General features: G+C 31.6%; 1 protein-coding gene across 4 annotated transcripts in view; it reads left to right on the top strand.

Annotated features, from left to right (window-relative positions):
- MAPK10 (mitogen-activated protein kinase 10) overlaps positions 1-19,669 on the top strand; it is a 139,637-nt gene that overhangs the window by 70,423 nt on the left and 49,545 nt on the right. For 2 of the 4 annotated variants that reach the window (XM_063107619.1, XM_063107618.1), the window contains 2 exons: positions 13,411-13,593; positions 17,097-17,221. In XM_063107619.1, coding sequence (XP_062963689.1) covers positions 13,411-13,593; positions 17,097-17,221 — 308 coding nt within the window. Of the gene's footprint in view, positions 1-2,235; positions 2,308-13,410; positions 13,594-17,096; positions 17,222-19,669 lie in introns of all 4 variants that reach the window. The other 2 variants (XM_063107617.1, XM_063107620.1) reach the window with 2 other exon arrangements.

The following is a 19,669-nucleotide window of genomic DNA, read 5'->3' as shown; positions in this document are numbered from 1 at the left end:
GGTTATTATTTGATGAGGAAACAGGGTAATTTGTGTTTAGATAGCAGATGCAAGTTCCATGGAGTCAACCGTGATTTGACATGTAGGATGTCTTTCTAAGTAGTTTCAGCAATGAAAAGGATTGCCTAGGGAGTGGTGAGCTTCCCTCATTGTATATATTTCTTTATTATATATGTAAATATACAATGTAATACAGTACTATATAAATAAAAATAAATAAACCTTTTCTATATATATTTACTATGTATAATCCCAGTACATATATATTTAATATATATTTACTATGTATATTTACTATGTATAATTCCAGTACATATATATTTAATACACGGTGATACATAGCAAATGTTTATTGAGGACCTACTTTGTACCAGCCAATGTGAAAGGATCTTTACCAGGCATAAAGCTTTCAAGTCTTTTTAAAAATTCTACATATAAAAACTATTTATCATTTACATTTTAGGGGATAAAATTGAGGTTCAGAGAGGTGAAGTAACTTGGTCAAGCTTACACAGTTAGAAAGCAGTGGAATTGGTTCTGCAGCAGAAAAAAAATTAGTGTCTGCCAGAGATAGTATAAAAAACATTTTTTTTTGTATTAAATAAGAAATAGAAATAGATGTTTCCTAAGTCCCAGACAGGTTCATGGTAGAAACGGTTTTTCTCTACATGTTTGAATGGAGACAGACAAAACACTGCTTTTTGAGTTTTAACTCTCCACATTTTTGTCTCCCTCTTCCACAATATCTACGAAAAAATAGATACAGTATAAATAGCAACTTAGTCAGACTGGTCACTTTGGACAGTATGATAAGAATACTTGCAATTTACAAATAAATACATATACACAGATTTTTTTTTTCTTTAATAGAAGATTCTCACAATTCCAACCTCTTGTGAGACAGGTATTATCTGAAATTACAAATGCTTTAATAATAAAGGGATGCACAACTGTTTGCTCTATCTTTCCCTGATATTTTTGCATGTTACTTTCTTTCCTAAAATGGAAGCAAAACAAATTTGCTTCTCTGGGTAAGCTTATCACCTTCAAGGTTATAACATTTCTTTGCAGTGATCATTCTTTTTACATGTTAAATCAAACACTGGAAACTTTGGGTTTAACCTGAGTGAGATTTTCACATTAGAAAAAATCTCATGAAGAATTCTTTAAGGTCACTGCCAAATTACTAAATGTAATTTGAAAAGTAAGTGGAGCAAAATTATATTGTGCTGCTTAATGCTTTTTCCTAATTGCTCCCCCTCAAAGCCCTTATTCTTTTAGTTTATTTTCCCCCATAAGAATGACCAATTTCTCTTTCTGACTTCTCAGGAAGAACAAGGGAGTAACCAAGTAAAGTTCAAGTGAGAGATTTCACTTTCCTGTTTCTCCCATCCCCATCTTGCTCCTGCCTATGTGCCCTCTGCCTGGCTTCCTGGTTTTAAGTTCTGGATGATAACTGGCATTAGCAGAGACCATTGTAATTTCATCCTGAATTCCAGGTTTCTTTTGACTGACAGTCTCAGAAATGTGTCAGCTCTTTAGTCATGTCGTTTCTTTCGTGTTGAACCACCCCATTTTGAAAGCCTGCATTTCTTACCATTATAAAGCAACCACGTTTATAAGAATAAGACAAGGCTTCTTGTTTAGAGACATGCTCCTTTGATGGACGTCAATGAAACTGATGCAGCATATTCCAAAACATTCATTCCTGAACTGGTATTTTGCTTCCAGAAACTTATTCATATTTATAAATAAGAGTAAATGTGTTTTATAAAAGAAACTCTTTCTTTTGAAGTTGCTGGCAGCTCAGCTTTTCTTTTTTCTTTTTCCACATATGGTGTACAAAAGAATACTAAAGAAACTGATTTGCATGTTTCCCATATTAACACAATCTAGAATAATTTACAATACAAATCAGTAGGAATCTGGTAGATAAATGCAAATTAGACCTTTTTAATCAGAAACTAAATTAATCATCGAGTTATAATTGCAAAGTAATATTATCATACATTATAGATAGCATTGGGTAGCATTGTGAGTTCAGTTATATGGCAAAAAAGACCTGACATTGTGTGTCCTCCCCTTTTACTGTTTTAAAACGCTATCATGAGACTGGCCACATCCAGTCAGTGAAAAGTTGGGCTATTGCTCTATGGCTTGGGTATCTCAGTGTTTTCATTTATTTGTTGTTCTACTCCTGTGTTCTTGTTTATCTTCATTTATTTTTGTTTTCAGTTGACATGTGGTCAGTAGGGTGCATCATGGGAGAAATGATAAAAGGTGCAGTGCTGTTTCCTGGCACTGATCGTATCCTTCTTAGCAGCCAGTGGTCCCTTTCTGTCATTCTCAATTAATTCCCTTTTGTCTCAGATGCAGTACTGCTGATGGTAGACATTCACTGCCCTTAGAGGGTTTCTGAGAGACTCCAGTGTCCAATATTTACAAGCTGCCATCATGGTACAGTAACCTTGTCTCCTAGCAAGACCTTAGGTGGGTAATACAGTTTTAAATCAAAAGGTTAAGGCCTTAATTCAGTCCTACCTAACTAATAGCAGTGATGTGCTCTTCTTTGTTTTTTTTGTTGTAGATGTTTCAAAATTAAGATATATTCATAGATAGATAATAAATGTCAAAATCTTTCAGTTTTAAGACCGAAGATTTATACTTTTATATTATAAGACATATTCACTTCATATGGAAATCGTTCTATAATCAGTTAGATTTATGCTCACCTACAAATACAATTGGTTTATTTTAGTATGTATTCAGAGAGTACATATATGAAGTTCATTTTAAAACTGATCAATCTCTTCTGAAATTATTTTTCTTATTCACTTTATTTATAAGAGTAATATCTCTAAGTCCTGCTCATGTTTTCACCATATTATCAAGTGCAATAATTAAGACCTCAATCAATAATGATTATATAAAATCTGAAGAAATACATTTTAACCACTTAGATAACTAAAAGCGATCCTCTCTTAAGCAGTAAATAATTAACAAGTAAAGATTCACACACACACATACACACACACACACACAAACGGGGGGGGGAAGAAGATATAACAACCACAATTATTTGAAGTTGATACAACAAGCAAACAGAAAGGACATTGTTGGGGGGGAGGGGGGGAGGGAGAAGGGAGGGAAGTTTTGGTGATGGGGAGCAATAATCAGCTACAATGTATATCAACAAAATAAAATTAAAAAAAATAAAAATTAAAATTAAAAAAACAAACAAACAAAAAAAACAAGTAAAAATTCCAGAGGCTCTGCAGTGTTAAATAGATATGGATAGTGTATAATTAGCATATGGATATGTAATGAATTACCCTGTAACTTACTCCCTTAAATTAGTTAAATATCTCTCTACGCTCAGTCACTTATGAAACTGTTATATCTTCATCATGCTAAAGATAAAGTTTATGATTAAATGATCATAATTCAAAAATAAAATTGAGCCTATAATAGGTTTTAATGTCTAATTTTAAAAAATCTAATTACTAATATAAGTATATCTATGATTAGCCATTTGCTTTAAGTTCTTAGTACCTATATCCCAGTTCTTATTGTCTACAATACAATGTACAAACTTGAGGATTAATATATGTTATATGTATGGTTTCACATAGGTATCACAAAAATATATATAATTTCATACATATATTCTCTGTACATATTAAAAGGAACCATTCTGGAAATGATTGAATTAGGTACTCAGTTTTTGTTGAATGAAAGAACTTAACTTAAAATGTTTAAAATAAAGCTATGCTTTTTAAAATTAAATAAAAATAAAATTTTTATTTAAAAATAAAGCTACACTAATTATTTCTGACTATTCTTACTAAAACCTTTTTCCAAGTCTTATAAACAGTACATATTTATTTTTTAATAATTAAAAAGTATTTTAATTATTAAATTAAATTAATCCTGTCTAGATTGCTACTTTGTCATCTCTATAAAATTTCATTAAATGACATCTATAAATTTAACACATCCATGTTAAAGCTCTTTGAAGGTAGTTAGCTTGATAAAAACTAAATTCCTTCAGATTTCTAAAAAAATGGGATTTCTTTTATTCCCAACGCATAAATTTGTGTTTGGCCTTTGTGTATGATATGAAATAGTTTGGCTAATTTTAATGAATTTGGTGAAAATAGACTCAATCTGTTAACTTTGAACTTTTGGCTTTTCTAGAAGTTTATTGTGGTTGAATAATTGATGACTGAAATGAATATTTGCCTTCTGTCGATTAAAATAATTGTTTTTCATTACTGTTTTTTAAACATTTTCTACCAAAGGAAATCAAAACAAATTCCCAAAAACTGAGTTATGAAATTCAGTTTTAACATTTCTTAGCATCATTTCTTGGGAGAAGTTGCTTGAGTATCATTTTTAACTTGAATAACAAAATCCCTTAAAAATAGCGCTGTAGGCTGCAGGTAATGTTGCAAGGTCGTGTTGGATGTCCTTGATATTTTGACATTGAGTACTTTCTTGAGCTCTAGTATGAAGACACATAATTTCTTGGAGGGAAAATGGGAATTGTTTTCTAATGTGCATCTTCTGAGTATAGGGCATGGCCTTTTAATGACTTCAAACATGTTGATTAAAGTTTTAAATTAGTTATTTAAAGCAAACAAATTATAAGCACTGAATATTATAAAGGTATCATCTTAAAATGTAGGACAAATTATTTATTTAAAAAAATTCTCTGTTATTAGAAATGACTTATCTAGAGAGACAATAAATTATATCTAAATCTACTAACGACTTTATATGGAGCTGGAGATATACAATATGTATAATGTACATCTGTACAATACATTATAAGGAGACACTATTTTTAATCAGCACATCCTCATTTATATGAAGGTATTATCAAAATAAATTACTTCAAAAAGGCCTTGCGCTATAAACTATGCATATCTTCTTAATATATAAACTCAACAGGAAAACTTAAAATATTAATAAGGTGTTATATTCTTAATCTTTTATGCCAAAAAAAATTCAACACATTATTTTTAGTCATGAGAAATTTAGATATCCAAATAGTTCTTAAAATTTTATATATTTATGTGCTACTTTATTGGAAGATGTATTTTTAAGTATAAATTAATTGAATTTTATTCATTAAATATATGTTTAACTCTCTACAGAAGAATCAGAATTCATCTGTGGAGATAATTTCTTTTGGGAGATCTAATGAATTTCATCATAGCTGACTTTTTTCTTGAAAAATTATAAAACATTTTGTATTATGCAAGTGAATTAATATTAAATATGTAGCTTTTGAAGAAGACTAATAAAATGAACACACATATATTGCCACTCAGGTTAGAAAGTAGAACATTACCATCACCTTAGACTCTTTTGCATGCAGCCACATCCTCCCTTCTCCACAAAGTAGTAACCACAGTCGTAAATATTTGTTTTGACCATCTTCTTGATTTTCCTTATATTTTTACCACATGAAATTTCTTCTTAAGCAATATATGCTTTAGTTTTATATATTTTATCACACTGTTATTATTATCTTGTGACTTGATTTTTAAAAACACTTAACATTATATTTTTTAGATTTATTCATGTTGATGGATTGGAAAGAGTTAACTCATTTTTATTGCAGTTTATTATTCTGGTCTATAAACATTCTGCAACTAATTCATTCTCCTATAAATAGACTTTGGGATACATCCAATTTTGTTTTTGTTTTGCTTTCATAAACAATGATGCTATGAATATATGTTTCCAGGAGCATATGTGCAAGGTTTTATTAATAAATGCCTGGGGTCCTAGGTGTACACATTTTTAACATTGCTATGAAACATCAAATTGATTTCCAAGGTAACAGTTTATATATGTAGGTGTCTACTCCACATCCTCACCATCTTTTGATATTGTCATGCTTGTTTTTAAATTTGTTGCCAATCTTTTGGACATAAAATATTTCACTGGAGCTGTAATTTACATTTCCTTTACTACAAGGTTAGCTGAGCGTCTTTTCCTATGTTTATTGGCCATTATTATTTTCCCCTTGGTAAAATGTGGGTTTTTTTAATAACAATTTTTTTCTATTGTATTTTTGTTCTATTACTTAGTAGGCGTTCTTTATGCAATCTGGCACCTAATCTTTGTCAGTTTTATGAGTTGCAAATATCTTCTCCTTGTATGGGGATTATATTCCCATTTCATTTTATAGTGATTTTGGAATTTGTCAATATGTCTTTTTCTATGGTTCATGTATTTTTATATTTTAAGAATCCTTTGATACCTTTATATTCACCTGTAATTTTAGTGTGAATGTTTTAAAGTTTAGTCTTTTACATTTTAGCCTTTAGTCCACTTGGAATTGATTTCTTGTGTGTGTGTGAGAGGGATCCACTTTATTTTATTTCAATTACATTTACTGACTAGCTTATTCTTTTTCCGTTGATCTATAATGCTGTCTCTTTTATACATTTCCATATATTGGGGGGAGGGATGTTAAATTCTGGGCTCTATATTTTGTTCCACTAGTCTGTCTATCTCTGTTCCACTAATACCCTCTTTTAATGAATACAAATGTATACTATGTACTTATATCAGGCAAGGTAAATATTCCTCCTTTTTGTCCTCTTCAGAAGTATTTGGGCTATTAATGCACCGTTGTTCTTCTACAAACATTTTTAAATTGTCTTGTTAACTTCTACAAAAAGATCCCTATTGATATTTATATTGGAATTGTATTGAATCTAAAGTTCAATTTGTAGAAATGCTATTTTAATTGACCATTTTTATCTTTCTCTTAAAAAGACGAGGATCTTAGCACATGTCAATTTAGATCATTGCCATCCCAATTTAAATATGCTATTGATGTCCAGTATTTTTGTTCTCTTCTTTAGACTAATAAATTGACAATATTATAATTTTATTGCTTACATGTAGATATTGTTTAGATTCACCCTTATGATGACTGTTTTCTTGGCTTACCACTACTTCTTGCAATTTGAGATTATTTTCTTTCTTCCTGAAGTTCATCTTTTAGAAGTTCTCTGGTGGAGTCTTTGATAAGAAAACTCTGTTTTTTGATCGAGGTTTCCTTGTGTGAAAGATAGTTAAGTTAGATATAGAATTTTATACTGAAAGGTGTTTTCTTCCAGCATTTTAAAGGTATTATTCTACTTGCTTTTAGTTTTCAATATTGTTGGTGAATAATCAGCTGTCAGTGTAATACTCATTCCTTTATTTAGGATTTTTTCTTGGTCTTTGGTTATCTGCTGGTTCTCTACCGTGTAGCTAGGTGAGGATTTTTTTTGTTAATCTACCTTGAAATTCACTGTTTCTTGGATTCCAACATTTCTTTGATTGCTGGAATTATTTAGTTTTTGTTTCTTTAAATATTTTTTACTCCCTCATTCTTTACATTGCCTCCATACAAAACTTTGAATGGACATAAATTAGACATTCATTTATTCAACAAATATTTTTTGATCACCTTTTTGTCTTCAGAGACGTATCAGTAAACAAAACTGATAAAGATACTCATCATCATGAAATTTATTATAAAAGGCACTGTATTAGGAGGCGATGATAGCTGCAGGCTAAGAGGGATCAAAGTGCTAGGATGGGGGGGAGGATAGGGATTGCTTCCTTCTTCCTTTGTAAGTTTAAACATCAAAAGTTTTATAAACTTTTGCCTCTCAAATTTTGCCTCCTATGGCTTGTTTCTTCACCTCATATAAGCTTGATTATCCCTTCTTAACCTCCATTGTAAATAGTGTTACACCCAGAAATGAATGTAATTTTCCAGAGATGATTTCACAGAACAGAGTTCAGTGTTCATACAACTCCTCTTAAATAGATTCCATATTTCTGTGAGTGTAGGCTTTTTGTATTAATGCCTTTGTTTAAAGTAACTTTTACCAATTTGAAAGAGACTTCTGTATTTTTTACAGATGAGAAATTATATGATCTCCAAGACCTCTTCCTAGTTTCAAAATACTATCACATGCAGGTAGGGTAGGATCCAGCCTTTGTGAGGTCAGAATATCATACAATTGGAAGAGGGTGTTACTTCCAAAAAAAGAAATTTATATTACAAACAAAATTGCATACACAGTCCTGTAAGGATCCTCTGCAAATAAGAGGCCCCAAAGATTAAACTTTTATAGCTTAATAAAAATTCTGCCACTGTGACACATATTAATATATGTTAGATTTGCTTATATATGAACCTTCTCTTCATTTTTTGATTCATAAGTAAAGATAGATTACAATAGTAAATAAATTATAAGATACTAAGATCCATGTACATCATACTTCAAATATCAGCCTTTGGTTATTCTATATCCTATAGAATCCCACTAGCAATCTGCTACCAGTGAAAAAATAGCCTATTCAGTTTGTTTCTTTGAGGTTTTGATGTGTTTTGGCTTATAATATTTTCTCTTCCTGTGTTCATTTACAGTTAAAACAGATGTTAGTCACAATTGTGAATTACTCATTCATATCTCATGTTACCAGAATTTGAGGGGAACTTTTGAGAGGAAAAAAAATTTTCAAATGAAAACAAAAAGCCCTAAAAACATTTTTAAAGGAACAAAACAACTCAAAATATAGCCATGAAAATCTAGATACAGTACTCTGTCATACGCATATATTTGTATCATGAGCTTTACAATCATCTTCAGAAGTAAGTTCTTTTAAGAGCAAATTTTATCATGAAGAAATATAATTAGTAAAATAAATTGTCAAGTATTTTTACCTTTATTTAGTTCTGCTTTTTTTTTGGCAGCTGTGTAAAGGGATCAAACCCCAGACTTTGGGACTTTGGTCTTATCGGCCCCATAGTGTAACGAACTGAGCTAAATGGCCAGCCCTATTTTTAACTTTATTTTGAATAGTTTTTATACTTTCTGTGGGTAGTATCCAAGAGTTGATAGCAACATATAATTTTAATTCTCCCCTAGATGATAATGGGCAGAATCCCTCTCCCTCTACTGGGAGTCTATGTGTGCGACTTATTATTTTTCCCATGTTCTTTGCAGGAAAGTGACACGGGGAAAAGAAATAAAGATTGGGATTTTTCTTTTTCTGAAGTATTTTTCTTTTTCTGAATGACCCCTAAGAAAATAGGTGTGGAATGATCTTTTAGTGAATTTTAACATATTCTAATTTGTATTATAAAACTGAAGCATGTTAGTGCTTTATTCTTACATTTGGACTTAGTAAATCACAAGAGACTATTATCCATTCTATATTAGTATTTCTCAAAATATAGTCTAAGGACTATCTGGATTATGATTACCATTGGTGTTTTATATAATATCAGCCCAGACCCATGGACTCAGAATCTTGTAGGTCATTGAGGAGGGGGAGGGACCTTTGTTTTTGTAAGTTTCCCGTGTTATGAATACTCAAGTTTGGGAACCACAGTTTTATATTATGATGCCTAACACATGGCTTTTCCTTATTGCAAATTCATTGCAGACATTAGTAACTGATTCCAGCATTCTTTCCTACAGCACTAATGTAAAGTGACACAATTATGCTCAACACCATGCCTAGGCAGCTGGTTGGCTTTCAAGATAAACAGCTTCTCCTGGACCTATTCTATACAGACATTGCTATTAAGCAATATCATCTTTAGGAACATAGCTAAGAATTTGGAGACAAACACTGATATTCTTTAGTTACAAATAAAGATCAGGAAATTTTTGCACACGAGATTGGATGTAAGGCCTAGAGCAGAGTCTACGACAAGTCAGAAAACATGAGGGTGTCAATTCTGGAAACCATACTCATGATAACAAAAAGTAATCCATGATAGAAGAAAACATAAAAAGAATATATAGTAATTCAAAGAGCACAGTACGACAAGGTCATTAACCATCTTTTTATGATTCCACTTAGTATGTTCTGAGGACTTTAATTTTCGTAGCATAAATTATGCTAATAATTATGACCTAAAATACCCCGAAAAGGATAAGGTATTTTTCATGCATTATGTTCAAAGCATTATGTGATATATTTTGTAAAATCCCCCAACCAAGGAAGCAAGAGTAAAAGAAGGGCTTGAAATGTAAGTTCTTAGCTAACTGAAAATATGAACTAGAATAGTTCTCAGTCTTAGGATTTCAGATATTCATTTTAACTCTCCATATTTATTTGTTTCATTCTCCTATTACAATGCTATTTATTTAAAGATCTTAGTAATAATCAATCACATTTGCACACTATCTTGTCATCACATTCTACTCATAAAGTTAAAGTGTTTGCAATGTAGCTATTTTTTATGAAGTGAATTTAGAATTAGATGATGAAATTTGCTGTCAAATAATTTTATTAAATGTCATTTTCCATTTTTATTCAATGCCTTTGATAATTTATGTTAAGGCTGATAGTTTCTGAAACAGTAGATCAGAAATCTAAAAATAAATACATTTATTAATTCTTTACAAAAAAATTTTGGCCATTTAAAAAAAATACATACCATGTTAACATTTAACACATAATCATAAAACCTAGTTAATATTTTTTAAAAATGGAACCAATGTAGGAATCTTATTATTTTTTTTAAATCAACCCTTATTTTCTATTTAAAGTAGTATTAAAAGTAATTGTTTTATATGAATATGTTGACCTGATAGACCAGAGGAGGAGTTTCAGAGACATTCTTTAAAGTAATTGCCTGTGGCAATTTTATGGCAAACTGAAGGTAATTTTTTACCATATCAATTCCAAATTTGCTCTTTTGTTTACTGGAATACTTGAAACAAGCACTTGGCTTGGAACCAAGAAATACGACTTCTAGTCTTGGCTTATCTTTGGTTAGTTATGATCATAAAGAAAAATCATGTGCTCAACTAAGTTGAACATACTTATTCACATTTTGGTCCTACGAAAATCTGGAAAACAAGTACTTAACACTTACATACATGTTTATGGGAAGAAAAAACTTGAAATACATTGGTTAAAATAAAGGCAAAGACTTAAAGATAACTATACTTACAATACAAACATTTAACTATTTTACTGACAATAATAAAGATTCTTTCCTCCCTTCTTTTGGTAAACCATTGCTTCAAGGACCAAAATACTGTTTTATTTAAAAGCGATCTAAGGTAGGAACGTACACTAAGTGCTTCTATAGACTATAATTATGACTTATAACAAATTCAAAAATACCCTACTCTCCTTAAACTTTCCTGTGAAAATACCGTAGAATTGTTTGGGGAAAGTTATTTTAAAAGCAATTCTATTTTTTTCTTTTCTGTTTTTTTATTAGCATATTCATTGTTACAAATCATACTTATTCTTTACACCCCTTGTCAAATCTCTTCCCTTCCCCCTCCCCTCCCCCACCACTTCTCCCCCTTCCCCCTCCCCCCTCTAATAACCATAGATTTGTTCTCTCCATCTGTTAGATTAACTGTTCCTCTGTTAGTTTGTTGCCTGCATGATCTGTCCAGTACTGAGACAGGTGTGATCAAGTCCTCCCCTATTATCATAAATCAGATGCTTCTTCTATTACTCTGGAGTGTGTAAAAGCGATTAATTTTTTACTGAATAATTTTATAATTCTATCTAAATGTAACTAGAATATAATAGTATATTGGAAATATTTTGCCAACTTTGTTAAACGACTACAGAAATCTGACAGCTTCTTTGCCTCTATTTAAAGTTTGACATCAAGTCTTTAGAATTCTGAGCAACTTTGACCCGTGATTAATGATGGCTTCAAGGGCATGATAACCTAACTGTCTTAGAGAATAGGCCTCTTTTCATAATTTACAATGACAAGCACTTGAGTTTTATTTAACTACACTAATGCTTTCTGTTTAAATATGTCTAATTAGATATGGCTTATCTATATCCATAGTATTAACATGGGTTTTTATCTATGAGTAACTAATAATTCTAACTTTATATAATGTTTTCGTTTCTTTATTTCTAACAATTCTGACTTAACTGATGTATTTTCACGCACATGGTAACTCAGATGAACTTGTACTGAAGCATGTTCTTGTTTATTATTGCTACTGTTTTGTAAAGGAGCATTCTTCAGTTTTTTCCCATCCTCATTTTATTTCTTCATAGTCCATAGTCATATATTTTTTAATCCAATAGCTGAGCAGATATGCAGTAATTTAAGTTTTATTCAGCCAGAATATAAAGCAGGTAGAAGAGGATTTGCATATTAACTGGATTTTATCTCGGTTCAATCTCCTATCTACTGTGTTTGCATTTTATGTTTATTTTTGTTGAACATAGTTAATTTTGTCTTTTATCAGGACTGGCCAATCTTTGTTAGTCCAACCCTCTTAAATAGCTAGGAGTAAAGACTTTACAAACATCAGTTAGGGACTGCTATGCTAAGGGTCGCTGAGACATCAAACATTACATTATTAGGGATGAATTAATTAACTTACCACTAAAGCATAGAGTTATAGAAGAATAAACAATATAGGAGAAAACACTGTTTGTGATATTGGATGTAAGAAGAATTTCCAAGGCTTCTATAGTTCACCAACACATGGCAAGGGAATCTGTTTATCATTCTCAAGGCTCTGATACATAAATGTTAATGATAGATGAAAAGAGAATCTCGATGAGTGGTATGTCTGTCAAAAGAGCTAGTTTCAGTTGTTGAGGGTATTAATTTTCACAGAGAGGTAATATTTTTCCTGTAGAAGTCCCCATGTACTTTCTGACTTGTATATACTTGGATGGAAATCTGTTGTCTTAAATTGAACACCCCATTGTTCTCCCCTCCCTCCTGTCTCATTGAAAATAATATTCAGGGATGTCAGAAGTAAGAACAATAGATATGAAATAGTGAATACTTTGTTTAATAAGTATACATTTTAAAAGTTTTTGGTGAAGAATTAATGTTATTGTACTATCAAAAATTACATTGATCGCATGCGTAATGAATATGAGCAGGAAACATTAAGAAATGATGAAATTTCCTAATTTTCAGAAAAGGAAAAAAATCTTATAAGTAATTTAGGAACAATGTAAATAAATATTATTTAAAACATTTGTGTCCTTATTTAAAAAATATAAATGATTAAGGTTACATCAGGATAAAAATGTCACTGTGAGGTGTCATTATATTTTCTTCTTCTAAATCACATTATATAGAAGTTTTTCTCGATATGAGATTCTTCTTTTGTTATTTAAATAATTTTTATCTTTACAATCCAAAGACTATTTAATGATATCTATTTTGTTAAATAACGCTAGTTCCCCCAAAGTGTGTAAGTTCCAAAAGTGAATTTAAAATTCCAAAAGGATTCATTGCCCGACGATTCTGAGATGTTTGTAAAAGCTCCAGTCGTGCTGATGACTGCTCAGGATTCTGAGAAGTGTTGGGAAGGGCGAGTGGCCTGTGCTTCTTTTTTCCCTTAACTATGCAATTCTCAGATATTGACCAATGGAATAAGGTGATTGAGCAACTAGGAACACCGTGTCCAGAATTCATGAAGAAACTGCAACCCACAGTAAGAAACTATGTGGAGAATCGGCCCAAGTACGCGGGACTCACCTTCCCCAAGCTCTTTCCAGATTCCCTCTTCCCTGCGGACTCCGAGCACAATAAACTCAAAGGTAGGCCGGTCAGGGACGACTGGGCCGTGGGTGACCGGCTAAAAAAACACACGGTAGATTGACATCTCTTAAACTTGAACTTCCTCAAGTTAAGGAGAGGTATTTCTTAAAACAGCTTTTTTACAAAGGGGAATGGACAAGGATTTTGGGATTTTCTGGATATTCAGAAAGAAGGATAGGAATAAAGTGTGTGACAATGGTGTGGGTTAACTTTTTCATGGGGGTTTATTTAGAATCTTAAAATTATTTTTTGAAGTGTAACTCTAAAAGTCCAATGTAATATACATTGAAATCATTGTTTGAATTTTTTTTTTATTACCTGGAAAATATTTTCAACATGTGTTTAGTTGTAAAATCTTGGAGATGCAGGTGTCTGAGTTTCTTTTATTTGTATTTTATGGAGTGCCTCACCATTTTTTCGTTTTAGAGTAGTAAATGAGATTTCGCCTACGTGTTTTTTTATTCAATATAAACACTTCCATTAATAAGTGATTCTACTACTATGTCTGTAATTATACACTTGAGTAACAAATCACAATCAATATTTTCACCCATAAAATTGAGGTATTAATGACTCAGTCTTATTTAGAGAGAAGTAATAAATTTGGAAATGCGTAAAGTATAATATAAATATTAATATTCTAATTTTATTATAATTTAGGACACTCCTTAGAATTTGATTTTGAAACATAACTGATTTTCCCCCCAGACTGGGTTTAAATTCTGTCTCTGTGCCTTAAAATCTCTGTGACCCTGGGCGAGTTACCTAGTCTTTTTTTCACCTCTTCTAACAAATGAAGGTAGAGAGGACCTAAATTATAGAGTTGATGGAGGATTAACTGATTTAATCATTTGTGAAGCAATCGGAATAGTGCCTGGCTCATAGTAAGTGCTCAATAACTGTTAAATATAATAACTAGAAATAATAATATTTTTAAATGTACCTATAAATTATCAAAAAACAAAATGTTAGGACACATGCTTTTGAAATTTAACTCCAAATATTTAGTGTTCAAATTGTAGAAAACTAATTGTCCATAGACTTAACTTACAAATTTAATTTAAATATGAGTAGCTAAGGCGGACTTGAATGAGACAGAGAAATGAAAATGTGGTGCTACTATTGTCTAGGATCTTTCCATCTCCTCCAGACTTTTCTTTTATTTAATGGGCTTTAATTGTGTAAGATTGATTCTGTTTCTTGACATTTACATTGCAAAGCTGGATTTTTTTTTTTTTTACTTCAGCTGCCTCAATGGACTCTCTGAAAGGAAACACCCTAAATTATTGCTAAATCTACTACTTCTAAGATTGACGTTACTTATACATAGATTGGAAAAGAGCTAGTACTCCAAGTAGAGATCTTGCAGAATTTACACCTTCATCATGCTAATGGAGATATCAGGCAAAAGTAACCCCTTTTTATGAACGTAATTGTAATATAATAATATAGAGACAGCAAAGCCCTCACTAAACTAGTGGATGATAATGACAACATTTGTAGAAAAACTACTAAGTAAAATATTATGCTTCATAATGTGATTCCAGCTTTCTTGAGTTTACTTTTTAATTCAATTTGAACCTCTACAATTATATTATTTTTGCAAATGATAAACTAATTTACATATTTTTGATTAGTTAATTTTAATTTTTAATATAAAATTGAAAAATTATAAAGAATCATAATATACAAATAGCCAAAGGAAATAATTTATTCTACTGTATTTGGAAAAAAGTGTAACAGATTTGCTTGCAAATAAAAGAATGAAAGATAAGCATTGAAACATTTTCCCCATTTTGTTTCTTCAAATGGTATTGATCATCATTTCTTAGTGAGATAATTTGGTATTGATCAAGTTCATGCCCCTATTGATGAGGAGCCCATTTCAGCCCCACCCCACTTTCTAAGAGTAGAAACATGGATGGGTTTGATGGGAGAATCTGTGGGAGTGGGATACATGAGTCTGGGTGTAAAATCAGTTATTTATCAAAGAGATCTTTGAACCAGTAAGACAAATAAACAGACCTGTTAAGCCATTAGGAGGCCATTGGCAATGAGAAATATTAAATGTTGAATTAATATATAAGTATTTCTGTAGATTAGTTATTCTTGTGAGCTTCAGAGTTTTAGTTTGGAAGTAATTGAAATCAATTTCTAGTATTGAGTTTCCCAGAAAAATTGTTAATAGAAATAAAAAGTCCTCAAGTCTGATTTAACTAGTGATTTTTCATATTAGTACATATTAGAAGATATATTTATTAAAATGTAATAATACAAGAAAATACTTATAGGATAGGTGAAAAATAGATTGCTAAATTTTGACAGTAGTATGGTCAAAATTATGTAAAAATACATGAACATCATTAGAAAAAAATGTACCAATAATCACAGTGATTGCCTCTAACTAATGGAAATAGCTAGTATTTCCTGATTTTTATATTTTATGTAATTTTTAAATTTGTACAATTAACCCAGTTGCCTTAATCTAAAAAAAGTGATAAAATGTAAATTGATACACGTCATGGATTCAAACATATTGACTTTTTCTTAAATCAGTGTAAGTCTTTAATTTGAAGTTTTACCATATATTTGGGATAAACTGAATATTTTCCCTGTTAAACTTTTAAATCATTTGGGTAACAACACTGGTTTAAGACATTTCTTGTTTCTGTGAAAACTATATGTTACTTAAATTTTATATATCTTTAGAGATTAAAAACTAATGTGTCTTTTAACAGTTTTATTAAATATGGTTACTGATTGTCACCACATAATTTTAAAACTGTTATTGCCCACAATTGTAAAATTAATTATGATAACATGTACATAATATAGAGTTTTTAATTACTGGCTAGTGCAGCATTAGACTGGCTTCAGTCACTTGCTACTTGATTTCATCAAATCCTGATTTATTGATTAAAAATGCCTAATGATTACAAAATGTTAACATGAAATCCAGTAGTTGAATGATAATATTTAGATCACATCTACCCTTCAGATTGTCTTTGTCAGTGTGAGAAGTTTGTACTACATGATCTCTTAAGTCAATTTGAATACTCAAATTCTGATCATTCCATTGTGTGAATGAGAATATAAAAATACACACACTGATTGACCTCAAACAGCCATTTGTGCATTTGTCAAAGATCACGTGTTTGGTTTCCCATGCTCTTTCTCCTGTTTATCCTGTGTTCACTCAGGTTACCCAAGCAGATTTATACAAACTTGCTGGGTTGATAAATTTTAGAAATCTGAGAGAACAACTTTACTCATGTACTCACAGCATTAAAACTCTTAAAGAGCCCCAGATGAAGACCTAGGCTTAGGGACACACAGAAGGAGGTGCAAAATACCTTTCCTTTTCTAGCACATCAAGAAATTTACCTGATGTTTAGGAGGAAGGTACTATTTGATTCTTTGTTTTTTCAGTCTCTTCTTTTTCCAAAAAATTTTCTCACTGAAATAAAATCTTACTAATGGTTTTTCTCATTCATTGTTTCAGCCAGCCAAGCCAGGGACCTGTTGTCAAAGATGCTAGTGATTGACCCAGCAAAAAGGATATCAGTGGACGATGCTTTACAGCACCCATACATCAACGTCTGGTACGACCCTGCTGAAGTGGAGGCGGTAAGGCGTGGGCTTATCTTACTCTCCTTCCACAGACAAATCATAACTCAGTGGTGAAAACTGAGCAGGACAAGAACCCAAAAGAGCATGCAAAAAACCATCATAAAATTCCAAAGTTAAAAGGCTGTTGTTACCTGCTCTTCTGAAAGTTATTTTCATCAACCTATATTTTAAATGCATTTCTTTTTTAGGATTTCCTAGGAGAGGGAGTGGTTTAGTCCAACAAAACTTAGATGTCCATGGCACAATACCGTATGTTTTTGTTAAATTGTTAACACTTATGTTTCCTGGTGTATATTTAATCATCAGCCTCTCCTGCTGCAGACTGAGTGGTAGAAAAAGTAACCGAGGACAAGTTGCTCTGCTTCTTTCCTTGATGAGATACCTGCCATTAGTAAAGTGTGGAACATGAGAACATTTCAATTAAAAGGCTTTTACCAGGCAATTGTTAATTTTGTGAAACATCGCGTGAACAAGATGAGAAACAGTGGGTATTTCAATAAAGACATTATTTTAGGTTGACTCTAAATTGAGTATCACAGTAAGATCTACCTCCATGTTTTAAATCCAGACAGACTTTAAGAATCTTTTTAGGAGCACAACTCTTTTTTCAAAAAAATATTTTTCAACCATTTAATATCTTCTCTCCAATCTATTCCTTATACTTTAGCTCCCACCTTTTCTCAGTGTGGATCCAGGGTTGATCAGGGCGAAGGGGTATTGCTGTTGCCCATGTGAGTCCTATATGCCTCTTGATGAGAATTTTCTTTCTGGCAGCCTTTAAGTGTTATTATCAGCTATGCTACCTTCTCTCATGTACATCAGAATCTCCCCCAATGCTTAGACCATGCTTTGCTAAATTATCTCATTTTCTTTTACATAATACCTTCAAATTCATTTGTTTGAATTTGTCCGTAATCTTCTATTTGAAATGTTGTTTACTTTTGTTGTTGTTGTTCTCTTGTACCCTTCCTTGTACCCCAGAGTATTCTTGCCTGAGGATATCTTTCTTTGCCTCAGTTTCCTCTCCTCTGCTTCGTGGTGTGCTTGCCCATGTCAAAGGTGCTAGAGTCAAATTTTACATAATTCTCATTCCTTCATTCTTCATTAGAGAAGTAAGATCTGAAAGATGGTAGTGAGGAACAGGCAGAATTGAACTTTACAGACACAATGTTCAACAAGCTCCTTTTCGTAATGTAATACATTTCTGAAACACTCAAAAACTTCAGAGAAAACACGTTAGTGATCAATGAGTCTTCCAAGTGTGGAAACGGAGGTATAACCAACCTACAAGACATTTTCTTAAGATCTGCTCTCTTTAGCAGTTTTACAATGAGGTTGATATTTCAGTTTGTTTCAAATTAATTTTTAGTCCCTTGACTTGATAATCACAAAATAAAATGCCTACAATTAAACATTTCTGGGTTTAATTATATGTTCTTGAAACTAATGTGTATTCTTACAACTAAAATATAGAACCTCTTCCAGTCTCTAATGCTTGAACAATACTTTCAAAGATGTTCTTGGAGTAGAATGAAGTAACGAAAGAGAAAATATGATGTACATGTATATGAAAATATGAAAGTATAAGAATTTTTTCTCTGATGAAATTTAAAAAATGTTTTAGATTATGTTGATGAAAATTTTGGATAAACATACATTATTTGAAATTGCTGCTCCTCATTTTGATAGATCAAATCATGTGGCATGTTTATTTTTCCTTACATCTAGTTTAATGTGTGTAATCTGTTTTTAATGGATTGTGGCCTAGAGTTTAATTAGAGTCATAAAGTCTGCATTTATAATTCACTTGTAATTATGTTGCCTATAAAAGAGACAGTTGCTTTGAATTTATAACAACATATTACAGTAGTATCAATGAGTTTTTAAATTGATTTTAACTTTTTATGATGAAAACCTTTGTAGGATAAAAAGATAGAGTTTAGTATACTAAAATGGCTAGAACCTTTTTCTCAACCATTTCAATAATTTCATGCGGGGGCATGGATAGCAAAAGACAGGACATATGAATTTTAGGGGAGGAATCTGATAGAGCCCAAAGGTCTGGAAAGCAGATCACTTAATACACAGAACAAGCAAGTACTTGACATCTAGACTAGGGTCATTGACTGTACTAGGGTAAACATGTCTTACGTCTAGACATGTTGCAGTGAGTAGGTATGAATCCTGATCCTAGGGCAAGAATAGTTTATTACTCTATGAAATATATTATAGAGGTCAGGAAGAGACAGATCCTGAAGGAGCTAGAAGCAGCAGTCAGCTATACTCTCTGCAATACCTTTATTTGTTATTGCATGTGAGCAGATATTTAAAATAAAATTACCTTTTACTACGGACACATGGCAAAGCTATAATGCAGTGATATGTCTTCTGCCAGGGCTGACAAGACTGTTCTGCAAAATAACAGTCTTCTTTTTTGTCTTTATA

The sequence above is a fragment of the Cynocephalus volans genome, chromosome 9 (genome assembly GCF_027409185.1).
Source record: "Cynocephalus volans isolate mCynVol1 chromosome 9, mCynVol1.pri, whole genome shotgun sequence".
In the NCBI taxonomy this organism is placed as follows: domain Eukaryota; kingdom Metazoa; phylum Chordata; class Mammalia; order Dermoptera; family Cynocephalidae; genus Cynocephalus; species Cynocephalus volans.
Note: the sequence above shows the minus strand (reverse complement) of the source record. Positions and strands in the feature narration are given on the sequence as shown.